This window comes from Anabrus simplex, chromosome 10 (genome assembly GCF_040414725.1).
Source record: "Anabrus simplex isolate iqAnaSimp1 chromosome 10, ASM4041472v1, whole genome shotgun sequence".
In the NCBI taxonomy this organism is placed as follows: Eukaryota; Metazoa; Arthropoda; class Insecta; order Orthoptera; family Tettigoniidae; genus Anabrus; species Anabrus simplex.
Window position 1 is genome coordinate 96,871,100 of NC_090274.1, and position 25,961 is coordinate 96,897,060.

General features: G+C 39.2%; 1 protein-coding gene across 1 annotated transcript in view; it reads left to right on the plus strand.

Annotated features, from left to right (window-relative positions):
* The window catches only part of LOC136881924 (zinc finger protein 567), a 55,249-nt gene that overhangs the window by 22,105 nt on the left and 7,183 nt on the right, over window positions 1-25,961 (plus strand). The window contains exon 4 of the mRNA XM_068229357.1: window positions 17,203-17,285. Within this exon, the coding sequence (XP_068085458.1) occupies window positions 17,203-17,285 (83 nt within the window). The remainder of the gene's footprint in view (window positions 1-17,202; window positions 17,286-25,961) is intronic.

The following is a 25,961-nucleotide window of genomic DNA, read 5'->3' on the forward strand; positions in this document are numbered from 1 at the left end:
TTCACATACTCCGATGCAATCAGCTTAAGTTGTACAGTATGGCGACCTTGGATTCGATCATGGTAATATGTTTTTATGGTTTTCTTTGTCTAAACTTTCAGGGATGAGGTGATATATTGATTTTTTTTTATTTGAATGAGGCTTTAATTTATGGCGGTCATATTTTCGAAAATGCCCTCGATATATAGTCTCGTCGAAACTTGCTAATTTTGTTTTTGGAAGCCAGACCTTTGCCATATTTACCAATTCTCTTGATTTGAACACAGTGGAACCTCGTTAAGACGTTTCTGCAGGGGACAAGGAAAATGAATGTGGTAAGCGAGAAAACGTACTACTGAATTAATGTATAAAAATTATCCAACAGGGATATCAAAACAGTACATACGATTTTCCGACATATTCGGATTTCTCGTGGTATATCCACGGGTACAGCGAAACTCTGTAAGGAGAGACTATTGTGATGTGAAAAAGCACGAGAGAAAACATATGAGACCTTTTCTGCTGTGGCGTATAACATTAAAATTGTACACCGGAAAGTGTTAAGAACAACAAATATGAAAATATTTGAATTTGGCCCATAAAACATCGAAGTATTATTGCATATCTCACTCTTTCTAAAACAAATGCTAGAGAAAGCATTTTATTTCGGACCAGTGGGTGGTCAACTTCACACGATTATGTTGCGGATGTAGGCTACCGCGCGACAAATATTTGCTACCCGTCATTGTGCAACTAAACAGGAAATACATTTCTAACTTTTGAATCCAATGTGAAATACAAGCACAATAGTGTTATTCAGCAGTTTCATTGCCGACCGGCAAGCAAAACTGAGCGTTTCTGAGGCTCCTTGAAGGTGAAATTTATTCTGTGAAATTAAAGAATTCAAGACCTTGTCGAGTTATCACGCAACTGCGGGCAGGGCTCTTACCGGAGTTCGAAATCACGTTCCTTCCACAAGGGATGACAAATAACATTTTCAGGGCTAGGAAAATATAATCGTACTAAGCAGTAATAGCAAAAATTAGTGACGTGCTAAGTGACGTATTTTATATGGATTTAATACGATGAGCATTGGGACTTCGAATTTACGTCGTGTTAAGTGAGAAAAGGTGTAAATGAGGAACGCTCTAACGAGGTTTCACTGTAATGCTTTGCTTCAGTTCCATTATTATTTGGTACTGGATTTATGGAGCTTATCATTTTTGCCTCCAGTAAGTCTTAAAGATCTTAGAAGCCTTTTATATATGTCACGTCCATGTACGTGAGACAGCCACTCTTTGAGAGGATGGTTGTGTAGTTGTACTAACTCGTAAAAAATCATTCACCACTACTACCACATTCCTTATTTTAAACCATTAATCCTGAAGTTCCTTAGAAATGTTGTAGTTTTTATATGAATATTCTCATTTTCTTCAAGTAGTTCCTCTGTCTTCCGCATAGTACTGTAATGCACTGCTAGGTATTGTGTGACATCTGGCTTTGTTCCAAGGCCACGCAACAGCTGATAGTGTTCCAAGATTCTTTGCCATATACATAATGTGTGGACGTTGGTATCATTGCTACTTGCGGTATATTGCAGGAATTGCCCATTTCAAACCGTGGCATGTTAGCTGCTTGTTAGGACAGTAGGGTGAATTTTGTACAAGTTCTTTCAGGCTTTGCTGTTACGAATTGAGGGAGTTATCTTTACTATATGAAATTCCTGTACTAATGGGTAATACAAGGACATCCCCATCCATGTTGTCATCTGACAAGGAACAGCTTTGGTGGGACTAGACCGAATGCGATGGAAACTGTTAGGATTATGACTGAAGAGAGTAATCCTGCAAGTACTTGAAAGTAATGTAAACTAGAGTATCAAAGATATCGATTGTATTGAAACTACTGGTCGAGTTGGCCGTCCAATTAGAGGTGCGCAGCTGTGAGCTTGCATCCGGGAGTTAGTGGGTTGGAGCCCCCATGCCGGCAGCCCTGAAGATGGTTTTTCATGGTTTCCGAATTTAACGCCAGGAAAATGCTGGTTCTCTACCTTATTTAAGGGCACAGCCGCTTCTTTCCCACCCCTAGTCCTTTCCTAACCCATCGTCGCCATAAGATCTATCTGTGTCGGTGCGATGTAAAACGAATTGTAAAGAAATATATTAAAACTCAGTAAGGTGCTCGGTGGAGACACCTAGACATCACCTAACTCCTGTAATTGTTACACATTAGTTCACAGCGTGACAAAATGAAAGATTTTGAACACTCTTTGTGTTGTTTGTACTAATAAAATGTTATCTTAATAGCTTGCATGTTTATATATTGCCCCCAAACCTAATTAGTGAAGACAAGGAATCCAGAGGTGGACTGTTTGTGTTGGCAACACTTAAATGTTTGTGGCATATTTAGATGTGACGGGACTTGGAACACGTCTGGCAAATGACACAAAGTATAAGAGGAGACTACATCACTGCTCAGAAATCACAAGAATTACAATAATTAGGTCTCTTGATGTTCAATAATAAAGTCTTTTTTGAATTTTAAATCAACACTCACAAATGTCTACTGTATAAGTATATAATACATTTGAGATATTATTCACTGTCCTTGGAATGTATGGAACGCGGTTTATGTAACACTGAAGGAACAAGATATTAGTAGATACTATTCACAGGTTCGCCAGCCACCGCCACCACATGCTCCTCTGCCTCACGGAATATGCTCAGTAAGAGTGTATGCTTAACCTCACATGACCTTACTTGGCGGGTTATTTAAAAACTAGTTCTTGGCTAAGAGTGCAAGCTTAACCTAACAAACACAGATGCGACTCGACGCCTAACCCCACAGGTCCTGGATTCAACCCTAAGCTTAACCTTGCAATGGCGTTAGCTTTACAGGCTCAAGTTTGACGCCCAGGAGTGCTAGCTGAACCCAACTGCCAATGTGATTAGGGACAAGCATGGATTTGATGCCCACCGTAACCTTACAAAGGCACTACCAACTACTGTTTGAGATTCGATCCCAGGCTTAACCTAACTAGACAATGGAGACATGGTAATGGGGCTTTTGGATCTGATCTTGGAACAAGATAATGGCTATTCAAATTGTTTTAATATTACTGGGGAAATAGTGTAAGGCTAAATACATATGCTTTATTCATTTTGGTCAAAATGTTCGAAGGCGACGTTAGTTCATGGAGCTGAGAAACTGCGAAAGGGTCGAAGGACTAAAGAGAAAATGTGTTAAATTACTAAAGGAATAATTGCCTGCTGTCAAGTTTACATCACTTGGCACCTAACAATAGAGCCATAAAATCCCCAGGCCGTATGGGAATCAAACTCGGCACACTTTCCCTTGAACAAATATAATAACTAAAGGAATGTGCGTTAAATTCGAAACATACATCATTCGAGCTAAAATAAATTAAAAATCACCGATGAGACAAGGAATCGAAACGGTGGCTCCTTTACTTGGGCAAGAAACAAGCATGCTAACTAAATGGGTTTACATTAAAAGCTTGTGTGTTTAACTGAAACACTTCAAGCTCGACTATCGTTTGAGTGGGAAAATTACAATAATCGCTTTACGTCTTACTAACTACACTCCAGTTTGCAAAAAATAATAAATACAATTTTTGAAGGTCCAGACTGCTTTCATGTCGCACAATCAACATACATGCACACTGTAGCCGTCAGCCATGTTGATTGGAATTCTACGGTCCAATTATCCGTCATCGGCAACTGTTAATTAAACTGCAGTCATTTGTAAAGTAGAATTATATTGGAATCACATTAGTTATATTAGAACATCATTTATTATTTTAGTTATCAGGATAGGAATGTATTATGTGTTGTTGCTATCTGCTTTACGTCGCACCGACACAGATATGTCTTATCATTACGATGGGATAGGAAATGCCTTGGCCTTAATTAAGGTACAGTCCCAGCATTTGCCTGGTGTGAAAATGGGGAAACCACGGAAACCTATCTTCAGGGCTGCCGACAGTGGGGTTCGAACCCACTATCTCCCGATTACTGGATACTGGCCGCACTTAGGCGACTGCAGCTATCGAGCTCGATATATTATGTATTGTAATGTGGTCAATATGTTGAGACATGTGTTATTTCATGTTATGTTTGTGTAAACGGAAAAGTTATTCTTGAAGCTGGGAATTTGCGATGAGTCACTGGATTTAACTCAGGAGTACTTGATTATACAGCGACCCGCGCAAGGCTAGAGCTGCGTGCCTACATCGTAGACACGCCCACTGGTTACCCGTGAAGAAGCAAGAAAGGGAAAGATCTGATATGAGTTCAAGGAATCCGGTGCTTCGATGGAAAAGAGAGCAGTTACCAATGGTGGGGATGTCTCGTGTATATTATTGTGAACGGAGCAGTCCTGACACACACAGTACAGTGAGTTACCATCGATATCGTGATGCTGTCGGAGTTGTACCCTGCGTGCGATTTATTTATTTATTTATTTATTTATTTATTTATTTATTTATTTATTTAATGACTTTAGCAGTGGCGAAGTTAGGGCTCGTGGCCCTCTCTTACACTTAACCACATAATCAATTTACAGATAATACATATATATAGGAAATGTACTATTCTAGTATAAAATCAAAGATAAGCTAAAAATTACAGATATAATGAAGAAAGAAAGCAAAGTTCAACAAATAAAATAGAAAAAAATTCGGAGCGTAAAGACAATAAGAAAGAGACAATGTCTTAATGAAAAAGTAAGATACAAACTCAAAGAATAAGCATTGCATAAAGAGAACACAATAAGTAATAAAGTAAATGGAAATATAAGTATGGCCATAAAAGTGATCTATGTACATGAGTTAGAAGCGAAATATTATGTATATTATACTATAATAATATGTATTTTTACACTATAATAATAATAATGGTCATAATAATAACCACAATCACACAACGTCGTCATACACATGAAATAATCAGCGGTATTCAACAGGTAATCTCTACATGCAGTCCTAACTTTTGATATTGAGTTTGAGTACCTGACAGCAGCTGGGAGTGAATTCCAAAGTCGTGACCCAGCCACAACGAATGATCTGTTATATATTGAAGAGTGGTTGACGGAAATAGCGAGGGAAGTGCCAGGTCTAGTGTTACAATTATGGAATCAGGATATTAAATGGAATTTTGAAGAGATGTACTTGGGTAGATTTTCCTTCTGAGTTCGATATATCAACGTGCGTACGTGGATTTTCCGTCGCCTCTCGAGTTTCAGCCAGAAAATAAATGTGTAACTATGGGTTATGTGAGCATCGTAACTCAAGTTAAAAACAAATAGAAGACCAGAGTTCAATTCTCGTTGATGTTTCATAGTTTGTTCACGGGTCGCATCAACGAGGACAATGTCACAGTAGTCAAGTATTGGTAGTATCAAAGTATGGAGTAGTTTTATCTTAACGTCTTGTGGCAAAATGTCCTTATGTCGTTTCATAGGGTGTAACGTCGCGTGCATCTTTCTACACGTGTTTCCTATGCGTGCAGGCAAATCAAGAGTTTCAGTCAGGGTCATACCTAGGTTCTTCACTTCCTTACTGAACGGGATTACGGTGGCATTTAATGTCACCGGAGTAAAAGCATAATTTTATACATGATGTTTAATAATTTCTGAGAACAGATTATGATTGAGTTTTTTGGGGGGTTGAGGAGGAGAGAGTTTTCACTGGCGTACACACTGAGTTGTTGAAGGTCGGAGTTAATATCACTTATTGCATTCGATATATCATTTATATTAACGTGGCTGTAAATATGGAGGTCGTCGGCGGAGAGGTAATATCTATTATACTTAATTTTGGAGGAGATGTCATTAATATAGAGGACAATCAAAACGGGACCAAGAGCAGAACCTCGGGGGTTCCTGCCTTCCAGAGTCGCCACTGAGCAGCGATATCTTGTACTATAACACGTTGCATACGGTCTGTAAGATATTTTTAAAGCAACATTACCGAAAAACGATTTGAGCTTCATGAGCAATGTCTGGATGTTTGTCGTGTCAAAAGCACTGCTGAAGTCAAGGAGTGTGAGTGTTGTCACTCGCTTGTCTGGTGTCCTCAGTCACTTTGAGTAAGGCAGTGGCTGTGCTATGACCCTTCTTGAAGCCAGATTGAAGCGAGTCAAGAAGAGTTTGAGCCTGAAGGTATTCCAGTATTTGCGCATGTACCAACCGTTCTAAAGCTTTGGAGAGAGCAGAAAGAATCGAAATGGGACGGTAATCGGATGGGAGTTTCGAATCTGGGTTTCTAGGAAGTGGAATTACATTGGCGTACTTCCAAATTTTCGGTAATGTGCCGTTCTTGAGCCAGTAATTAAAATATGGGTGAGAATGGGTAGAATAGCGCCAATAATGTTATGTATGAGAGTAATAGGAGTTTCATCGACACCACTTGCTTTGGATATAATGGAATACAAGACTTTCTTAACTTCATTAGTGCTGACGGTACGAAAGGCGAAGCAGGGGCGATTTTGTGGGACACGTGCTGAGACGTTATTTACGTGTGGTCTGTTAAGTGGATTAGACTGAGCTCTCTCTTCCGTGAAATACTCATTTAAATCTTCGAGAGGAATGTCAGTTACCTGAAGCTGTTCATGTGTTTTTCCTATGCCCGTGGCTTAGAGATGCCTCCAGACACTAGCCGTATTTAGGCTTTTTATTTACTGATTCGCGAACATATTTAAAATTGAGTTTACGGATGATTTATTTAGTTTTATTCCTAATTATTCTATAGTTTTCATAGTCATTTGGGTCCAGAGTACCCTTGTAATGTCGGTAAAGAGCATCACGTTGAGACATCATATTTTTAAATGCATAGGTTAGCCATGGATTAGGTTTGCGGGATATTCTGATCTGTTTTTCGGTGCATGCTTGTTGTATATATTGTGTATTAACGAATTATATGTATTTATTTTTGCATCAATGTGTCAATATTTTTCATATTCCTGCACGTCATATACCTAGGTTTGTATTTTGGTACGCGAAGTGAGTAGGCAAGAAATATAAGATCGTGGGTGGACACGGCCGGTACTGAAATTTGTCTGTGGGTTACCACTTTGTGAGGGTTGTTGGTCACTTTGAGGTCTATTAAGGTGCGGAAAATGTTGTTTGCAGTATGTACATGTTTTTTAGGGTCAGAGGGAAGGATAGTTAATTCACACGAGGAAAACAAGTCTTCCAATTTCTTAGTATCGTATTTGTTCGTAAGTAGATTAGTACTGAAGTCCCCTGATATAATGATATGTTGCTACGCTGGTAGCAAGTTAAGTAGGTGCGTTTCAAACTCGGTCAAATGAGATACTTTAGGTGGTCGGTAAATCACTACAGTAAGTATTTTCTCTCCACTAGCAACTACTTCGACGAACATAAACTCCGTCCTCGGCAGTTCACCGGTCGATGAGGTACAAATGATACGGCTCTTCACGTCATCTCTACAGCAGAGAACATGTACGATCATGGCGGTAGAAGTTATATCCGTCAAGGCGAACCATATTGTTCGGAATGGATGGCGATAACCACCTTTCACTAATAGCTATCAAATGGACGCTATTTTTGTTAAATATAGCTGAATTTCGTCAATGTATGCTGGCAAACTTAGGCTGTTCAAGTGACAACACTGGAGAGTATGAGGATATAGTGAAAGCTCTTGTTTCAAAAGGTTGCCGGCATCTATGTTCTGGGAAGGAGTGAGGGGTGTGCTATTCTTAGAGTGGTCAATGTCATGAGGAAATGTCGTAGCTACCTGACTAAAGGGCATACTCTAACTGAGACCTAAAATTTCTTACCTGTATTTCCTGAAGAAATGGACTGCTGACTGCTTAAGGCACCACATACACCCACACACACACACACACACACACACACACACACACACGTAAACCTAATGATAATAATAATAATTTGTATGCACATCACAATGGTCATATCACACTGATGATCTACCTAACCGCCTCATATGTAAGTTCATGAGGTGAGTTAATGTAGAGCTTTATTCCGTCTTCTAAATGAACGATAATTCGGCCGTCCTGCGTCGAAACCCGCCGCAAATCCCAGAAGTCCCGAGCCTTACGCAATACTTCTTTCCTTGTGGAAGTCAGAGATTCGGTGATTAATAATTTAGTACCTTTAAGAGCTTGCTTGCCGCGCCAGATGCGGTCTCTTTCATTCTACCTGAGGAATTTAATGCTGATCGGCCTATTATCTGCGGACACCACCTCAGCTGCTGTCCTCTTCACACGGCCCAGTCTATGACATAGATCAATACTGTCTGTAGAAAATTCGATGTTCCGTCTGTTTTTTAATTTACCCAGCGCCACAGCGTACGTGTCCTCGTCGGCGGTCTCACCGACACCATGAAGGAGCAGGCAGTTCCTTCGGCTCTGCCTCGTCAATCAGGACGTCCTGCTTGTCGATACGTTCCTGTAGATGACTTACCTCCTTCTTCATTTCACTTAATTCCTCTGAAATTATTTCCCGAAACTCCTGCAACTCTGAAGCGAGGCCGCTTAGTGTTTCGCCTGGGTTGGCAGCACTGGTCGCACCAGCAGCCATGGCTTCCTCCAAGCGTGCTTGGAATTCTGTCATTCGCTTCTCGAACTTCGAAAGACTTTAAGATGCTATACATGGACAACAGAGATTGTGTACGTTGCGCTCTCAGCTTCTCAGTGGAGCTTGGTGTACAGCAAGGTTCCGCTCTGTCCTCAGCATGAACACACTCACATGGGACCTGCAAAGGAGTGTTCCTACGACTCCCTTATATGCACGTGATGTTGCACTTGCTGATAGACCCACAACGGGACTGCGGCTTCAAGGTGAAGTTTGGAATATCTATTTATAAAAATATGACCTTAGAATGAACTTATTGACTGGTAGATACTGCTGGAATGCCTACGTTCAGTTCAGTACTGGAGTTTTAATCCATGCAGGGGCACCACAGGCAGGAACATCTGTAAGTAAAGTTGATACTTCTGACACGAATAAAGAAAAAGGATGAGCATAAACAAGAGTGAATACCTGGACTCTTGGCTCCATCCAAGTTGATTCAGGTATCTAGGATCTCGCCTACAGTCTGATCGTAGGATAGTTGTTGAAGTGCGAATTATGATAAAGTCGCCATGGATCACATGAAGAAGTCACAGGCATACTGTGTGACTGGAGGATTCCACTAATCTGAAGTCCACAATATGTCCTGTTGCTGTGTGTACAGTGCTGAATGTCGACGAACTGAGAAAGGTATGGAGTACCAATTTTGCAACATGGGAATGTGTATACTCCATTAGTCGATGGGTATCGCAGTCCTGCACCACGTAAAAAAGACACCATTCGCCAGCAAATGGGCATCGTACCCATCACTCGCGAGGCATAGGACATGTCACCAATGTATGGTCATGTCCTTTTGCTGCACCTGACGCAGTTGAGAATTTCACTTAATCCTTTGAAATTAATTTGCAATGTCCACATGGATCTACAATGTTTAAAAAGATTGAAAATGATCTACAAAAATTTAACACTAGAAATGCTGCTGGGATTGGTAAACTTTCTGGGGATATACTAAAGTCAGTTGGTTCAGATATAGAACCGTATCTGTAGTGTTTATTTGATAAGTGTATGTATGAAGCAGCTATACCAAATGAATGAAGAATTGCAGTAGTAGCATCCTGTGTATAAAGAAATGTGATAAACATAAAGCCAATAATCACACACTAGTCATCTTGGCTGGTGTTGCATGCAAGCTCCTGGAATGCATTCTTTCTGATTATATTATACACATTTACAAAATTAATAACTGGTTCGATAGATGGTAGTTCAGGATTAGGAAACATTATTCCACTGAAGCTCATCTTGTAGATTCCAGCAAGATATAGCAGATATTTTAGATTCAAGAGGTCAAATGTTTCATGATGTACATACCTAAGGCTTTTGATAGGATAGATATTTGGAGACTACTGAAAAAATTAAGTGCAGTTGGGCTAGGTAAAATTGTGACTAACTAGGTGGCTATATTTCTAGAAAATAGGACTGGGAAAAAGGTCAAAAGTCTGTCCCAGTCGATAAAGCACATGTATTAAGCCTTACACCACTCTTCCTAAGCTATTAGTAAAATGTGTAGCCGCTATGTCCCTATGGATAAAGCATAAGTATTAAATCTTCCACCATATTCTTCCTAGTCCCGCTCCGAGTTCAATTTCTAAACCCTTTTGCCATTCAGATGAGGAAGAGGAGCCCTTTTGCCAGCCAAATGAGGCGGAGCCCTTTTGCCTTAAGGGTGAGTAGGGGTCCATTTTCCAGGCAAATAAGGAGGAGCCCTTTTGCCATTGGGATTAGGAGGACGAGCCCTTTTGCCAGGCAGTGGGGAGGAGCCGTTTGCCCTTTTGCCATACGGATAAGGAAGAGAAGCCCTTTTGCCAGGAAAATGAGGAGGAGCCCTTATGTTTAAAAGTGAGCCCTGGGTTCCATTCACTATCATGTGTGTAGCACGAAATGTTCTGGTTCTTAACACAAAGTTTTAACTCATGACCATTAGCACGGTGAACTTTTCGTTTTTAGGACAAAACAGTTTCCCGTGCACTTGTAGTAGGAATTATACAAATGTTAAGCAGCTTAGGTTGTAACTGTTCATAGTAGAAGGGCTATAACAAAACTGTAAGTCTGGTAGACCATTCAATGCAGTTTTTCGTTGAATAAAAAACACATTTATATACAACTATACAGTACTGTTGGACCTTTACGTTTTCTTATATATATAAATGATATGATTAAAGGAGTGGAATTAGAGGTAAGGTTTTTGCGGATGATGTTATTCTGTATAGAGTAATAAATAAGTTACAAGATTGTGAGCAACTGCAACGTGACCTCGATAATGTTGTGAGATGGACAGCAGGCAATGGTATGATGATAAACGGGGTTAAAAGTTAGGTTGTGAGTTTCACAAATAGGAAAAGTCCTCTCAGTTTTAATTACTGCGTTGATGGGGTGAAAGTTCCATTTGGGGTTCATTAGTGTTAATATAAGGATAGATATTCATTGGGGTAATCACATAAATGGGATTGTAAATAAAGGGTACAGATCTCTGCACATGGTTATGAGGGTTTTTAGTGGTTGTAGTAAGGATGTAAAGAAGAGGGCAATGTAAGTCTCTGGTAAGACCCCAACTACAGTATGGTTCCACTGTATGGGACCCTCACCAGGATTACCTCATTCAAGAATTGGAAAGAATCCAAAGAAAAGCAGCCCGATTTGTTCTGCGTGATATCCGACAAAAGAGTAGCGTTACAAAAATGTTGCAAAGTTTGGGCTGGAGAGAATTGAGAGAAATAAGAAGAGCTGCTCGACTAAGTGGTATGTTCCGAGCTGTCAGCGGAGAGATGGCGTGGAATGATATTAGTAGATGAATAAGTTCGAGTGGCGTTTATAAAAGTAGGAAAGATCAAAATATGAAGATAAAGTTGGAATTCAAGAGGACAAACTGGGGCAAATATTCATTTATAGGAAGGGGAGTTACGGATTGGAATAACTTACCAAGGGAGATGTTCAATAAATTTCAAATTTCTTAGAAATCATTTAGGGAAAGGCTAGGAAAACAACTGATAGGGAATCTGCCACCTGAGATATAGTACAAATCCTGGGCTCTCGGAAGTAATTTTAAGGCATTCCCTAATCTAATAGGGGCTGAGCTTCTGGAAGGAGAATTTTGTGACTCAGCCCGTGACACTAGTCACTTCCTATCACATGGAGTCGTAGAGGCAGCACTAGAATTTGAAAAGATGGTGTGCTGTTACTTAAGGTGCAATTCTTAGCAAGATGGGAAAATGACCCGCACTTGAAGCAACCTTGAGACGGACCAGCTCCGTTCCTGGTTCAACTAGATTTTATCAAGGGACATTTGTTTCTAAGATGTTCCCTTGATACACATGCGCAACACTTGCGTGTAGGAAATGTTCGGTGAGGTGGTGGCCGAGAAGAGTTAGATGGCGAATGGGGCTCCTTGGCGACTCGTAAGGTGTCAGCGTACCTTACTCCTTCGGCTGACACTGCCATTGCTTCTAATTCCGAGAAGGTTTGGGGCCGAAATGCGAAACATATGTACGTGTTATAGGGCGGAGAGATTCCTTCTACTGTAGTTTGGACAATTTGATCTTCTGGGAAATGAAGAGCGAATACCCTCGTATGAAACTTTATATCTTAGATAAAGTCAACAAGGTTCTCGTCCAACCTCTCTACTCTGAAATAGTACTTCTGGATTAAAGATGACATAGCTCTAGCATGAATGAAGTTAGCCAAAAGATGGACATGGAAATCTTCTACTGAAGATCTATCAGCTATTGCTCTTACAGTTTTGTCCGAGAAGACACCTGCAGAAGAGGGGTAAATTATTTGAAGTATTTGGGAGTGAGAGATGGCAAACAATAAAGCATGGTCTTGAAATTCGACTAAAAATCTTAAAGACGCAATGACTTCAATAGTTGAGTTAATGGATAACTTGGATATTCCTTTAAGCAACATGGCTAAGTGGTGGGGCAAGCTGCTGAAGCCGTGCGACATAACAGGTGACGGCATTGGAGGTTGGTAGGTTCAAACACTGCGTTTCTCAGAAAGAAGGGTGGAAGTTGTCTTAGATGGTCCGACACTTGTTCCGATGGGGTAGATGGTTGTTGAGCATCAACAGATTTCCTACTCTCAATCGCTCTACTAGATTCTTCCTCCGTCGACAAATTTACCATAGGAACCTTGTCGCTTTTAGGAGTAGCTTCCCCGGACAACAATTGACTAACTCTATTCGACATTTCAAACAAGTGTTCCACTAGATTACTCGCCTCCTTAGCATGATCATCCTTCAATTTCAGAGAAAATAGATCTCTAACCCTATTATAGAAGTGAAACAGTCTAGCCTGAACTCCTTTAAGTTGATGACCAGAAGTACCGCTTACTTCAAAAACACTAAATACAGAAACTAGCTCGGTGGTATTATCCGTGATAGTGGATAGAGCCTCATCAATCTCTTTTTTCCCCCCAAATACCGGGAAACAAATAGGAAGTACTAAGGATTCCTTAAGTTTGGCAATATCTACCTCAACCGTGCCTCCAGACTGGACCTTCCCAATTAGAAGTTCATACATCAATACCTCCTTGCGCAAATACCCGCTTGCAAGGACTACTCGAGGACCAGACATGTTGATAGAAAATGATAGGAATTTTGAAAATTTCCAGTAACCAAGAACATTTTTAGAGTTCTATGTACATTTCTATTAGTAGCCGTCAAAATTGGCTTTATCTAGACCCATTCAACCACGCTCTGCTAGCACTTGTTTGCGTGGAACAGAGGGGTGAAAAAGGTGCAGGCATGAATGGGTCTATCTCCGTCAATCATAAGATTAATTAAAAGCTTTAAAATCAAGGTTATATTTCCTTTTGGCTGTTTTCTTATTTTTTCAAATGTCCAATTTTAACAAAAACGTGAATCAGCGACAGAACAAGATTTCAGGTACATAACTAGCACGTTAGCTTAGATACAAGGAGGGGAAGTTAGAAAATCAACAAAATGTGTCAATCATCTGAGCTTTAAGCTCCCAATTTTACAAATGTTTTGGAGCACTGTGGCTCCATCCACTTAACATAAATGGTTGAATTTTACAGGAGTATCGAAAACTCATTCTACCCGGCCTTTGTGTGGGAAAAACCACAGGTTAAAGTTACTGGCCCAAAAATGAAAATGATGCCCAGGCGGACACTTGAACTCCTTGGAACTTACATTTAGAAGCTTAAAACCCTAGTAGGGCTCATTAATCCTATACTACTGAGGTGACTAGAGGGAGAAATTTTTAGTTCCAGATAGAAAACGGTTACAAAATCATAGTCTCCTCGAAGTCAAGTTGATAGAGAACTCGGGAGGGTTTCATACTCTCTCTTCCCGAATTTAAGCTAAGTGATTTTCGGATGGTTTGAAATTCATAGTGGAAATCTACATTTTTGATTATTGGAAATGTATGGTTACATTATTAGAGATGGGAAACCTTCCCCTTGAGCTAGCTTTCAGAGGCTATCACATAGATATTAAATAGCTGCCATTATCTTAATCTGCTGTAAAGTTCGATGAAGGGCGAGACGCCTCCGCCTCCTCAATTAGCACACACTCAGTAAACTTGACGATCAGTAGGACAAGAGAGCTTGAAAAAGTGCCAGCTTTTATACCCAAGGGGATGGTTCTGGTGAACTCTGGGCTAACGCCCGTCACACCTGCAAATTTTATTTGATAATCAAATGTATACAAGACGGTTCCTGTTGGCTAATTAAATAGGTAGAAGATGATTGTTACTGGTGAAAAAATACATATTCAAAATTTCCTATTGCTCAGTTTTGAGGTTGGTGGGGCGTATTTTAAGTTTTGACAATCTTGACACACAAGAAACAATCAACTCAGTGTAGTAAACTCAAAATAAAGAATGTCTTTAGGAGTTTAATAGTTCGTCTTCACACTAGAGGGCATAATGCAAGTTTTTCTTGGTAGAGACATCTCTAGTTGTTGCAATCACTATATTGAAGATGGCATTCTTCAAGGCGCTTCATTGTGAGTGACTGCAAAAGACCTTGACAATGGTATGATGGTAAACAGGGCGAAAGGTCAGGTTGTGTGTTTCACAAATGAAAAGAGTCCTCTCTGTTTTAATTATTTTAATTATAATATTTTGTTGAAGGGGTGAATGTTCCTCATGGGGATCTCTGTAAGTCCCTAGGTATTCATAATAAAGATAGAACTCCATTGTGATAATCACATAAACAGAATTCAAAATAAAATTTTCGGATCTCTTAATATGATTATGAGTTCATTTAGGGGTTTTAAAGGATAGGACATATAAATCTCCAGCAATGCCACAATTAGAGTATGAGACCGTCACCAGAATTACTTCATTAGAGAACAGGAAATAATCTACAGAAACAATTCAATTTCTTGTGGGTGATTTCACACAAAATATTTGTGTTACACAGATGTTGCAAAGTTTGGGCTGGGAAGACTTGGGGAAAGGAGACAAGCTGTTCGACTAAGCAGTATATTCTGAGATGTCATTGGAGAGATGCATTGGAATTCAAAAGGACATACATTGGCAAATGTTTGCTTATACAAAGATGATTTAATGATAGAAATAATTTACTAAAGGATCATGAATTTCAACAACCTTCTTCTACATAAACAACTGAGAATCAATCTTCCACCTGATTGACAGCCCTAAATGCTGATCAATGGTGATTGATCAATTTTATGGTTGATTGATTGATTGATTGATTGATTGATTGATTGATTGATTGATTGATTGATTGATTGATTGATTGATTGATTGATTGATTGATTGATTGATTGATTGATTGATTGATTGATTGATTGATTGATTGATTGATTGATTGATTGATTGATTGATTGATTGATTGATTGATTGATTGATTGATTGATTGATTGATTGATTGATTGATTGATTGATTGATTGATTGATTGATTGATTGATTGATTGATTGATTGATTGATTGATTGATTGATTGATTGATTGATTGATTGATTGATTGATTGATTGATTGATTGATTGATTGATTGATTGATTGATTGATTGATTGATTGATTGATTGATTGATTGATTGATTGATTGATTGATTGATTGATTGATTGATTGATTGATTGATTGATTGATTGATTGATTGATTGATTGATTGATTGTCTTAATGTGATGTACAGAGAAGGATGATCGATATTTCTGTCATTACTTAAGCTATTCGAGGACGGTTATAAACTCAAACGATATTCCGCCAATATCCCGCAGAATTGCCGATTGATGTCTCTCTTGTTTTCTACCAAAGGAACAACCACGAATTTACAGGAATGATGACGAAAATGGCAATACGGCACTTCCCTGCTGGCAAGCAGTCAGAGACGTTGCCATGGTAACCTGTAGAATCGTTGTCGGTCTGTCGGTCACTCATTACAGAGCATGATACCCGCAGAAAATAGTAAATCTTCCCGTCATTTGAAGAGTAAGATAAATTATGAACATAACAAAAGTTGTTTATAATGAAGAGACGTTTCACATACAGTCCACGGAGTTTACAGGAAATCAATAATGTAAGAGAAAATGGAGGAAAACCGTTTTGGTTTTCCTATAAATCCTCCATCTATTCAAAGATTTTAAAATGATATGCATATAAAAAGCTACCCCGGGATGAGTATACACTAAAAATGACGTTTGGTCAAATTCTATAAAGCCGTCTCACCGTTATAGTGGAACAGACAAACGGATAATTATCTGAAAAATCGGCAAAACAAACGAACTTTAATTATATAGATGTAGGAGCATGGAAAGTAACAAAGAGATGACAAGTTAATTCATGTATAGAATGATGGGAACAGGGGAACGTGAATATAAGAGGATAAGGATAATAGGTAGTCAGTTTGGAAATAGGGATCAGCAGAAAGAGAAGGAGCATGGTGTTGGGTAAGGATTTGGAGATTATATTTATCCTTTCATGTTCCTCCCTTCTATCGCTACCTTGTCTACTGCTATACTATTCTACGTACTTTTCATGTTCTTATCTCTCTTATCACTTATCTGAAAAGCAGTGGCTCTGGTTATGACGTAGCAGGTCGTTATGCTAGTTAGGTTCCAAAAATGGTAATAAATAAATAAATAAATAAATAAATAAATAAATAAATAAATAAATAAATAAATAAATCCATTGTAAATTTTAATCTTGTAGCAGTTGTATAGTATTATTTTAAGTCATTCCACGTACTGTATATGAGTTGATTATATTTGTATGTGCAGAAGATGTTATGAGTAGAATTTTTTAAATGATATAAATTTATGAAATATGAGCTTTGTAATTAATAAAAAAATTGTTAGTGTAAATTGTATAACACTGTATTTTAGGAAAATATCTTCTTTTCTTGTCAATTTAAAATTTAGTGCTTGATAATAATGCAGTTTAGTGTGCCATTTGCCACCGAGGTAGACACCTCTTTTCCAAATAATGTGATTTTAATTTGATTGTTACTTTCCATTCTTAAATGTTTATATTTTAAATTGGGAGATAAATTAATTATACTCTTATTTTGCCAATATGAAATTTATATTCTCACCCGATTCTTGTTTAGGACTATATACTCTTTTTTATTCCTTTACTTCTTTATTCTACTCTTCTTATTTATAGCAGTCCGAAGATATTAAGAAGGAAATATTCATAGAACAATATACTGATGATCAGCTGCTGGCATACATCAAAGAAGAAACAAGGTACGTACACACAAACCCTATACAATATGGAATATGTTGTACCTATTCCCAGTTGTGTTGAGCAGTGGTTGTTTTATCTTTGAAACTTACCATTTTTATCAGTTTAATCTTGTCTTTACAAAGTTACATTTAAAATACTTATATCTTAAAATTCTATTTGTTAAAATTATCTGACACCGAGCTCGATAGCTGCAGTCGCTTAAGTGCGGCCAGTATCCAGTATTCGGGAGATAGTAGGTTCGAACCCCACTGTCGGCAGCTCTGAAAATGGTTTTCCGTGGTTTCCCATTTTCACACCAGGCAAATGCTGGGGCTGTACCTTAATTAAGGCCACGGCCGCTTCCTTCCCACTCCTAGCCCTTTCCTGTCCCATCGTCGCCATAAGACCTATCTGTGTTGGTGCGACGTAAAGCAACTAGCAAAAAAAAATATCTGAAATATTAAGAAATTTTGAGATCAAATTTTTTGTTCCTTCATGTAGTTTTGTTGAATATATATGTACAAAAAATCTCTAGAACTAGATATTTTTGTGTCAGCATGACGTAAAGCAACTAGCAGAAAAACAATACCTCTAAGCAACTGTGAAAAATGTATTCTTTCTTTCACTGTCACTGCTTCATTTGTTCATCACATGCTTATCATCTGAAATGCCATCTGCCACTATTGCCTCCAGATATTCTCAGTAATTTTTTACGTATGTATCAACAGTGACACACAGAAAAATGCATGTTTGTAGATTATAAACTAAATCCACAAATTGAAATGTTTTTATGTACATTGTAAACAATGTAATAATTTCGGACTAATGTAATTTAGTTTCATTAATCAGTTCAATAGTGTTATAACTCAAATATTGTCAGTTTTCGAATTATTTATTTGGTTAGATTCCTCTTTTATGATCTTTCCGGTTCTATTTTGTGTTAAGTAATTTCACCACTTGTTCCAGTGTTGTGGTCACTCTTGCTGATTGCCGCCATTTCCCACTTTTCACTTCAGTACTCATTGTCAGTCATGTGCTTGTACTTTGTTGTTTGCAAACGTATTTACACAGTTATTATAAACTAATAACTAGAAGAGAAGTTTTAAATTTGTGCAGGTTGCCTAAAGAACATTCCAGAATTCTTCAAGTAGGTGAATTTATTATCTGGCAGGAGTAGTTAAATAATGATGTAATCATAGAATATTATTTCCGAATTGTTATTTTTATCAGTGACATAACAGAGTATTGCTAGTGTGTATCCTGTTTTAAAATTTTTAATGCAGTAGTGTTTTTGAACTGTAGTTGTGCCATTGGACTACTTGCTAATTCATTTTTGGCTGTCACACCTTTCTTGGTTACTGTGTAGAATGATCTTTGATAATCCCTGGGGAACCATTGTATAAGGTCGAGTTTGTGCTCTTAGCTTCACTCTTGTATGAGCACGTTCTGGAATGCCTAGTCATAGCCTAATATTTGACTTCAAACCTGATTGATGGAAACTACGAACGGTTTATTTGATTTTGTTAGTGATTAGAGTCCTCTCATGTGTTATGTGATGCTTTGAATTGTTCCTTCTGTACATTCACAACTAGTGGCAAGAAATATTCATTTCAGTCCTCAGAAATGCCCTGTATCAGCTTACACTCTCTCATTAGTCAGAGTAGAACCATGCATACAACTAAAGAACGCAAAATACGTCATCTCTTCTAGGTTGAAATTCTGCTGTTTCTTTGTAATTCTTGTGTTACAGGACACAATGGGTCACGTTAGAGAACAATTTTGTAATATGGCCACCAATAAAAATATTGCTTATGAATACTTTTCACACACAAAATGAATATTACTATTTTTGAATGGAGTTTAATTTAGCTTTGTTCTTAAACGTATCTTGTGCAGGGGCACTCTCGAACCAGCAAAGTGACACGCCTTTTGTGTATTATTTTATATCTCACCTCTGGCGCTGTGTTATCCGGACTGTCATTTCAGCAGTTTACAAATATCATGCAGCAATGATTTCTTTCAAAATGTCTAAGAGGTTTACCATGTCAGTTTGGAACTGAATTACATAAGAACAGGTTTTAAGATTCATGAAATTTCCTAATTGCTGACTTGTGGAAGGACACATATTCCTGAGCTTACCAGTTAGTGATGAGGTTAACTTCCATTTGTGAAGAGACACATCGCCATGAGATAAATAATTAGTGAAGAGGTTAACTTCCGTTTGTGTAGGAGCAAATGGCCTTGAGCTGAACACTTTGTGCCACTCCTCCATCGTTTTCATATTTATAGACTTGATCAGGGTGAAAATAAATTGACTGATCTGATCATCTGCTATCTTTAATGGATGTAAGCAGAAACATGAATTGTGAAATTCCATTCAGACACTCTTGTTGGTACCCATACCATTTCACTGGATATACAAACTGTCACTCCCGATTAATACAGATAATACTGAATTTTTTATTTGGTTGAGTTATATATTTTTGTATAAAATACATTTAGTGCAGTCACTTAAACACGAAATCCAAAAGCGTTCTATCATTCAAACAGTATTTTGTGAAATTAAGTCATTTATAGAGATTGGACATAAGGCTTTAGGGGTGAGAATTGGAACTTATTAAGTGGAATGCTACAATGTGTAACATATACATTGTATCCGATTTTTCACAATAGAATATCCATCAATCTGCTTCTTGTTATTCTACTTCTTTAGTGTTAGTCCTGCGTCGTGTTGTGATACGTTTTTTCCAGTTAGATCGGTCTCGGACCATGTCTGTATGTACTTTCGCAGATTTCGGGTCGCTGTGCACTGTATCTCTGCTTTGCTGTCTAGTTCGTCCCTTGCGCCTCTTTCCGCTTACTTCCTGTGTATATACTGACTCTCACAATATATTACCCTATGCACGCAACAATTGCCCAAATCAGCGCACACGCCTTTCCTCAATTTTCTTCTGGATCTGTGCAATGCCAAGACATTTGCTAATAACATTATTTGAAATGCGATCCATTCTAGTTATTCTAGCCTTCCACTTAAACATCTTCGTATCCATGACGCTTAATTGTCGTTCTACCTCCTTGGTAGCTGGAACACGAGAGGACAGATAACACTTCGGTCGATTTAAGATTGTTCTTCATCCGACTGTCGCAAGGGTGCCCTTTGTCATTCTCCACATCAGCCAGGCTTTGTATATCTTAAGTTGAATTCATCAGAGATTGTGGAGCCAAGATACTTAAATTTCACCACTCGTGCTATATCTTCACCGTGAACATGCATGGTTCCAACTTCTCGACGATGTATTGTCATGCATTCTGCCTTCTTTTTGTTGAGGCGCGGGACATATTGCGCTAGTCGATTGTTCCAACCTTCTGTTTGGCGCTGCAGATCAAGCTTATTCTCTGCAGCCAAAATGACATAAGCATAGAGAAGTGTCCGTGGCATTTGCTTGTGCAGGTCTGATATAATGTTTTCCATCACAAGAATGTACAGCAGTGGTAATGCAACACGGCCTTGGTGGACTCCTAGAGTTATGCGAAAGTCATCAGATGCCCCTGCGGCAGCTTGGACATAACTGCTTCATTCTACGTAGAGCAATTGCACCCTCTCTGCAAGGTGCTCTGGAATGCCACGTTCTTGTAGCGCTGACCAGATAAGGTCACGAGGTACCCGATGGAAGGCTCTCTTAAGGTCCAGAATGTCGAGATGAAGCCTCTTATTCTTTTCACAGTGTCTCTCAGCTAACAGCCGTGCGGTGTGATTTGCTCCGATTGGCTCTTTGTAATTTTGGCTAAATCGCTAATCCTATTATTGAGGATTTGTTCGAAAACTGTCATTGCGTAGCTCAGAAGTGTGATATGGCGGTAATTATAAAAATCGACAGGGTTTCCCTTATTTTTGAGCGGATGTGATTGGTACTGGTAGATACGGAAATCCCAAGATTGAAACTTTGTCGAAGTAGTTCCGCCAGCGTTCTCGCGCTTCCCGCCAGTCGAATAGCAAATCGTCTGTTCCCTTATTGATGCTGTAAAAATGTTTGATTTGTTCCGTTTCATGATGCCTCGATTTGACTAGCTGTTAAATATCCCGCTCGTATTCGCGCATGTCTAGTTTCACATGTAGACCTGCATACTACTGGCTGCTTTGTAGGCATTCCAATGAACTAGAAACTTGTCGAACAGCTGTTCCTTCCACGTTAATGCATCCTGAACATTGTAATTCCGAAGCCACGTGTCATTGCCAATCCGTCGTCGTCGCCCTCAGTTAGTTGTTCCAAGAATAGGGCGTGCAGCGTCTTACAGTTTAGCCCGGCCTACTTCAACTGTGGTGATTGGTGGCAGTGTAATTTTTGCAACGTCAGCCTCCTTTAGGTGCCACAATTCTATCCATTTTGGTCCATTTCCTGTGAATTTGTCTGCGACATCTCTGAGATTATACATTGTGAGTCGGATGTTAGCCACTGCAGCAATTGCCTAGATGAGTATCACGCTCTTTAGTTTGTGCATTATCGGGAATTCGTTGGTCGTGGTCATCGCTCTTCTGACCGCAGTGAGCTCTGTGCTCTTGTTTCCTCCGTCTGACGTCCATTCAGATCGCAGGCAACAACGGTATTCTTGTCAAGCACTGCCCAGAAGGCACCTTTGCTTTCCGTGCCCAGGCCAGTTTGTGGAGCGTTGCACTGAAAAATGGGATTTTCCTTCTATCCCGAACGTAGACATGTTACATAAAGCGATTGTCATACATTTGCACCTCAGAGACTAAACAGTCTAAATTTTGCTGATAAAACAATGCCAACAAAATTAGTTGTTCTTCAGTTTCCGTTGTACATCATTTAGTATCTGCACCCCATTTCGCATGACTTTTCTCCACTCCATCTTTTTTCCTGCACCTGCAGATGCCTATATGCATTCTGTCAAGTGCTGTAGCTAATTCGCTACTTCGTCCAGACGTAGTTCAGTGATGCGATACAAATGGGGGTTCTCGCTTGTTTAGCCCTTCCAGGGGACGCCCTAGGCTTGGTTCCGATTCCATGACACGTATTTCCATTATTCCGTTATATGACGGCCGGCTTATTATGAAGAGTTTTAGAGCTCAAGACAGCAGGTAGTTACGCCTCTCCGGACATGAACAGACGCCTTTTGCAGCCCTCCTCTAGAGAAGGAACGCTACGCTCGTTTCTGTATTAACTTCGAAGAAGGAAGAGTACCTCGTCTGCGAACCGCTCCGTACTGAACGTCTCCATCTCCGCCAAAGTTGTCATTAAGAACTTTGTGTGTGTTCGGTCTACGAGAGCAAATACAGTTTATTTCGCTCAAGACTGCCGACAGGCCGATTGGGAACCCGTATCCGTTACCTGCGACTAGCCATGTGTTATTGCAATGCACAAGGTAGTTGCCTCTGTGGGTCCGTGGTAGAGTGTCGGCCTCCGGATCCCAAGATAGCGGGTTCAAACCCGGCAGAGGTAGTCGGATTTTTGAAGGGCGGAAAAAAGTCCATTCGACACTCCATGTCGTACGATGTCGGCATGTAAAAGATCTCTGGTGATATATTTGGTATTTACCCGACAAAATTAATTAAATCTCAGCCATAGACGTCCAAGAGAGATCCGGTTTACTCTAGGTCCGCTAGATGGCAGACAGTGTAAACCGGAACGTCGAAATTGACGAGCAGACAGCCAGATGGCGTCAAATCGAAATGTCTGCAAACGGTAGCTGAGGCCATACGATTATTATTATTAATGCACAAGGTTCGTGGAGGATATTCATCAATACAAAATGAAATACCATTTTACTGAAAAAACTAATTGAGAACCTGATAAAACACTTGTAACGTAATCACGTAAAGAAGAATTGCCGCACAGTAATGCACCTTTTCCTTGCTGTGATATGACACAAAACGTGTGACATACAAACCAGTGTCGTATTTTCTGCCACGTGTTGTCTTGTGGTGGCCATATCAATATATTGTGTGATGATCAAGTGGTCTAGCCTGTCTCGTCTGGAATCATTGCCCTCTTTTTTGTTTGTCCACTTATTTTCTCCTAAGAGTGCAATAACAACAAATAGTCGAGCCTCCCAGTACTTTGCTTGTGAGGAAGTCATGCATTCCTCTGGTAGATGTGAATTCAGTGCATACAGCATGAATTGGGAAGTCCCACTTCACGTTACGATGCATTTTGTCCTGTGTGATCGACTTTTCCCATGTGCCTGTTGCAGGCAGATGTCACATTTAGCCAAGATATTTGTATTTCTCTCTCTTCTTTCCTAGGATATATAGAACCACCCTGCGGGGAGGACACAGGTATAGATTTGGATGCTATTCAGCGATGTTATCATTCTACTAAAAATAACACTTGGTCCATGAAGTTATTGAAATAAAATGAAATTCATTCTTTCCGTTACATAACAGCAGTATGGAAAATTCTAAATTCCCATGGAGGGAATTAGATATTTTTCACCAATAGAGCTTGTCAAAAACATATCAGATGTAAGGCTTTTCTGGCGTTTGCTCTATTAACCAGCGTTTCGTCTTAGGTCTGACACTAGACTCGTCAGAGCAAACACCTGAAAAGCCTTACGTCTGATATATAGCAGCAGTATCCCCTACGTGCAATTCAATGTCGTGTCATCTCGAATTCTGGCTCAAGTTTTGATTTTCATGTTCCTTTTAGGTGTAGTGTTAAAGGAACACTCGTAAGAATATTTAAGGACATGATTGCTTGCATTTGCGTTCAAATATTCCAGGATATCAGAACATTGTAATAAAACGCTACAACCTGAGCCATATTCTTTGTCGCCATCATAATATCTATGACAGCAGTATCTGTAGGTGAAATGAAAGCACCGGGGTTGGGGAAAGAGCCATCATCTGCACGTTATCTTTCAGCTTTTTGAGCATTTCATCAGGAATTCATCAGGAATAGTTGTTTCTAGATTGCCAATGGCCTCTGTTAAAGACAGCAATTAAGGGGAAATTGAAATCCCTTTTGATGAAAATATGACTTTTATTTGCCTCAAGTTGTAGCGGGGTCTTTTCTGCTCATTTTGGTGCATCATTTGTTAAATTATGATGGTCCTAAATATGTTTAAAGTAATATAAGAAATATGGCTTACATACCGCAACACTTTCTTCTAAAGCTTGTCTCAGAAATTATTTTATGTGTAAGGACGTGGCATATTCATTTGTTTTAGTTTGGCACGATTGCCAAAACAGATGACATGGTATATTCATTTATTTTAGGTTGGCAGGATTGCCAAAATAATAATGCAGGACATTTGTTTATATTTATCGTAAAGAGTGTGCATTATCCCAGTATTTTTACTTTCAGTATTACTTAGTTGTGGTGTGAAATATTCATAAGTTACTTAGATTCGTATATTCTATTGCAGTGGTGACAAAAAAGCTGTCCATCAATCAGCTAGTAAACAAAACTATGAAGGTACAAGCAGGGGCCTGTTGACAGCTGCAGTAAAAGCTATTTTCAATTGCTCTGAACAAGCTCGAGGGGCTCGCTGTGTCCAATACCTGGGACATGGAGACTCTAAGACAAAGTGCTGTGGTGATACTGTTATTACTATGTTGGAATGTGTAGGCTACTTCCAAAAGAGAATGGGGACACATCTTCGCAAACTGAAAGCACAATATGTGGACAAAAAGGTGTCAGATGGTACAACCAAAAAACATTCTGGAAGGCTCACTGAGAATATGAACTACAAAACTACTACGGCAAAGTAGTCAGAGAGAATAGCAATGTTTTTACAGGCTATGAGAAGAGCAGTTTGGGCCACGTATTTTCATAAGGGTTCTTCTAATGAGAAATTAGTTCACCATCTGTGCCCTTCTCCTCCAGAAACCTGGTGCAAATATAGGAGAGCTGAGGCAGCTGGAACTGCTGACACTTACCACGACCAGAATGCATTGCCAGAAGCTGTTATGGAAGCAATAAAGCCAATATACCGTGATCTGGCAGCAACGGAACTGTTAAGGAAGTGCTTACATGGGAAGACTCAGAATCCCTACATGTCATTTAACAATTTTGTGTGGTTTCGTTTTCCTAAAAATGTTTTTGTTGGGAAGAAAACATTACATTTGGGTGTATGGGATGCAGTAGTAAAATTTAATGGTGGCAATGTTGGAAGGCTGAGGGTCCTACAGGAACTTGGTGTCAGGATACTCTCAGATGTTTCGATCACGGATAAAAAAGGCAGGAACTGCAGCTCAAAACATGATCAAGAAAGATTGGAGAGAAAGAAGAAACTTGGTGTGGAAGATAAGGAACAGGATCCAGACTGTGGACCAGGGTGCTTCTAGTAATTGCATAAACATTTATTATAATAATCATATGTTTTTCTTGTACAAATAACCTATTATCTCAGAAACGATAACAGATAGACACTTGGAGTCTTCAGATATAGGTAAGTAACATTTGTTAGTGCAATTGCATTTATATCTTGAGAGTTTTGTTAATAAACGTTCCAAAATTTTGAAAAAAAGGTCATTTGTAAAAAAATTGAAACATATTTCCCAACTAAGCTGTCTTCTTTTTTTTATTCAATAATTTCTCGAAATACTGGACCCATGTACTATAACTTATATTGGTCCCCCCAGAGCCCGACTTCTTCTTGGTTATTTGATTTATTTTATCCCATACTTTCCTACTGCCATTGTCCTTGCACTTTTTATTTATATCTGCAGCCAACTT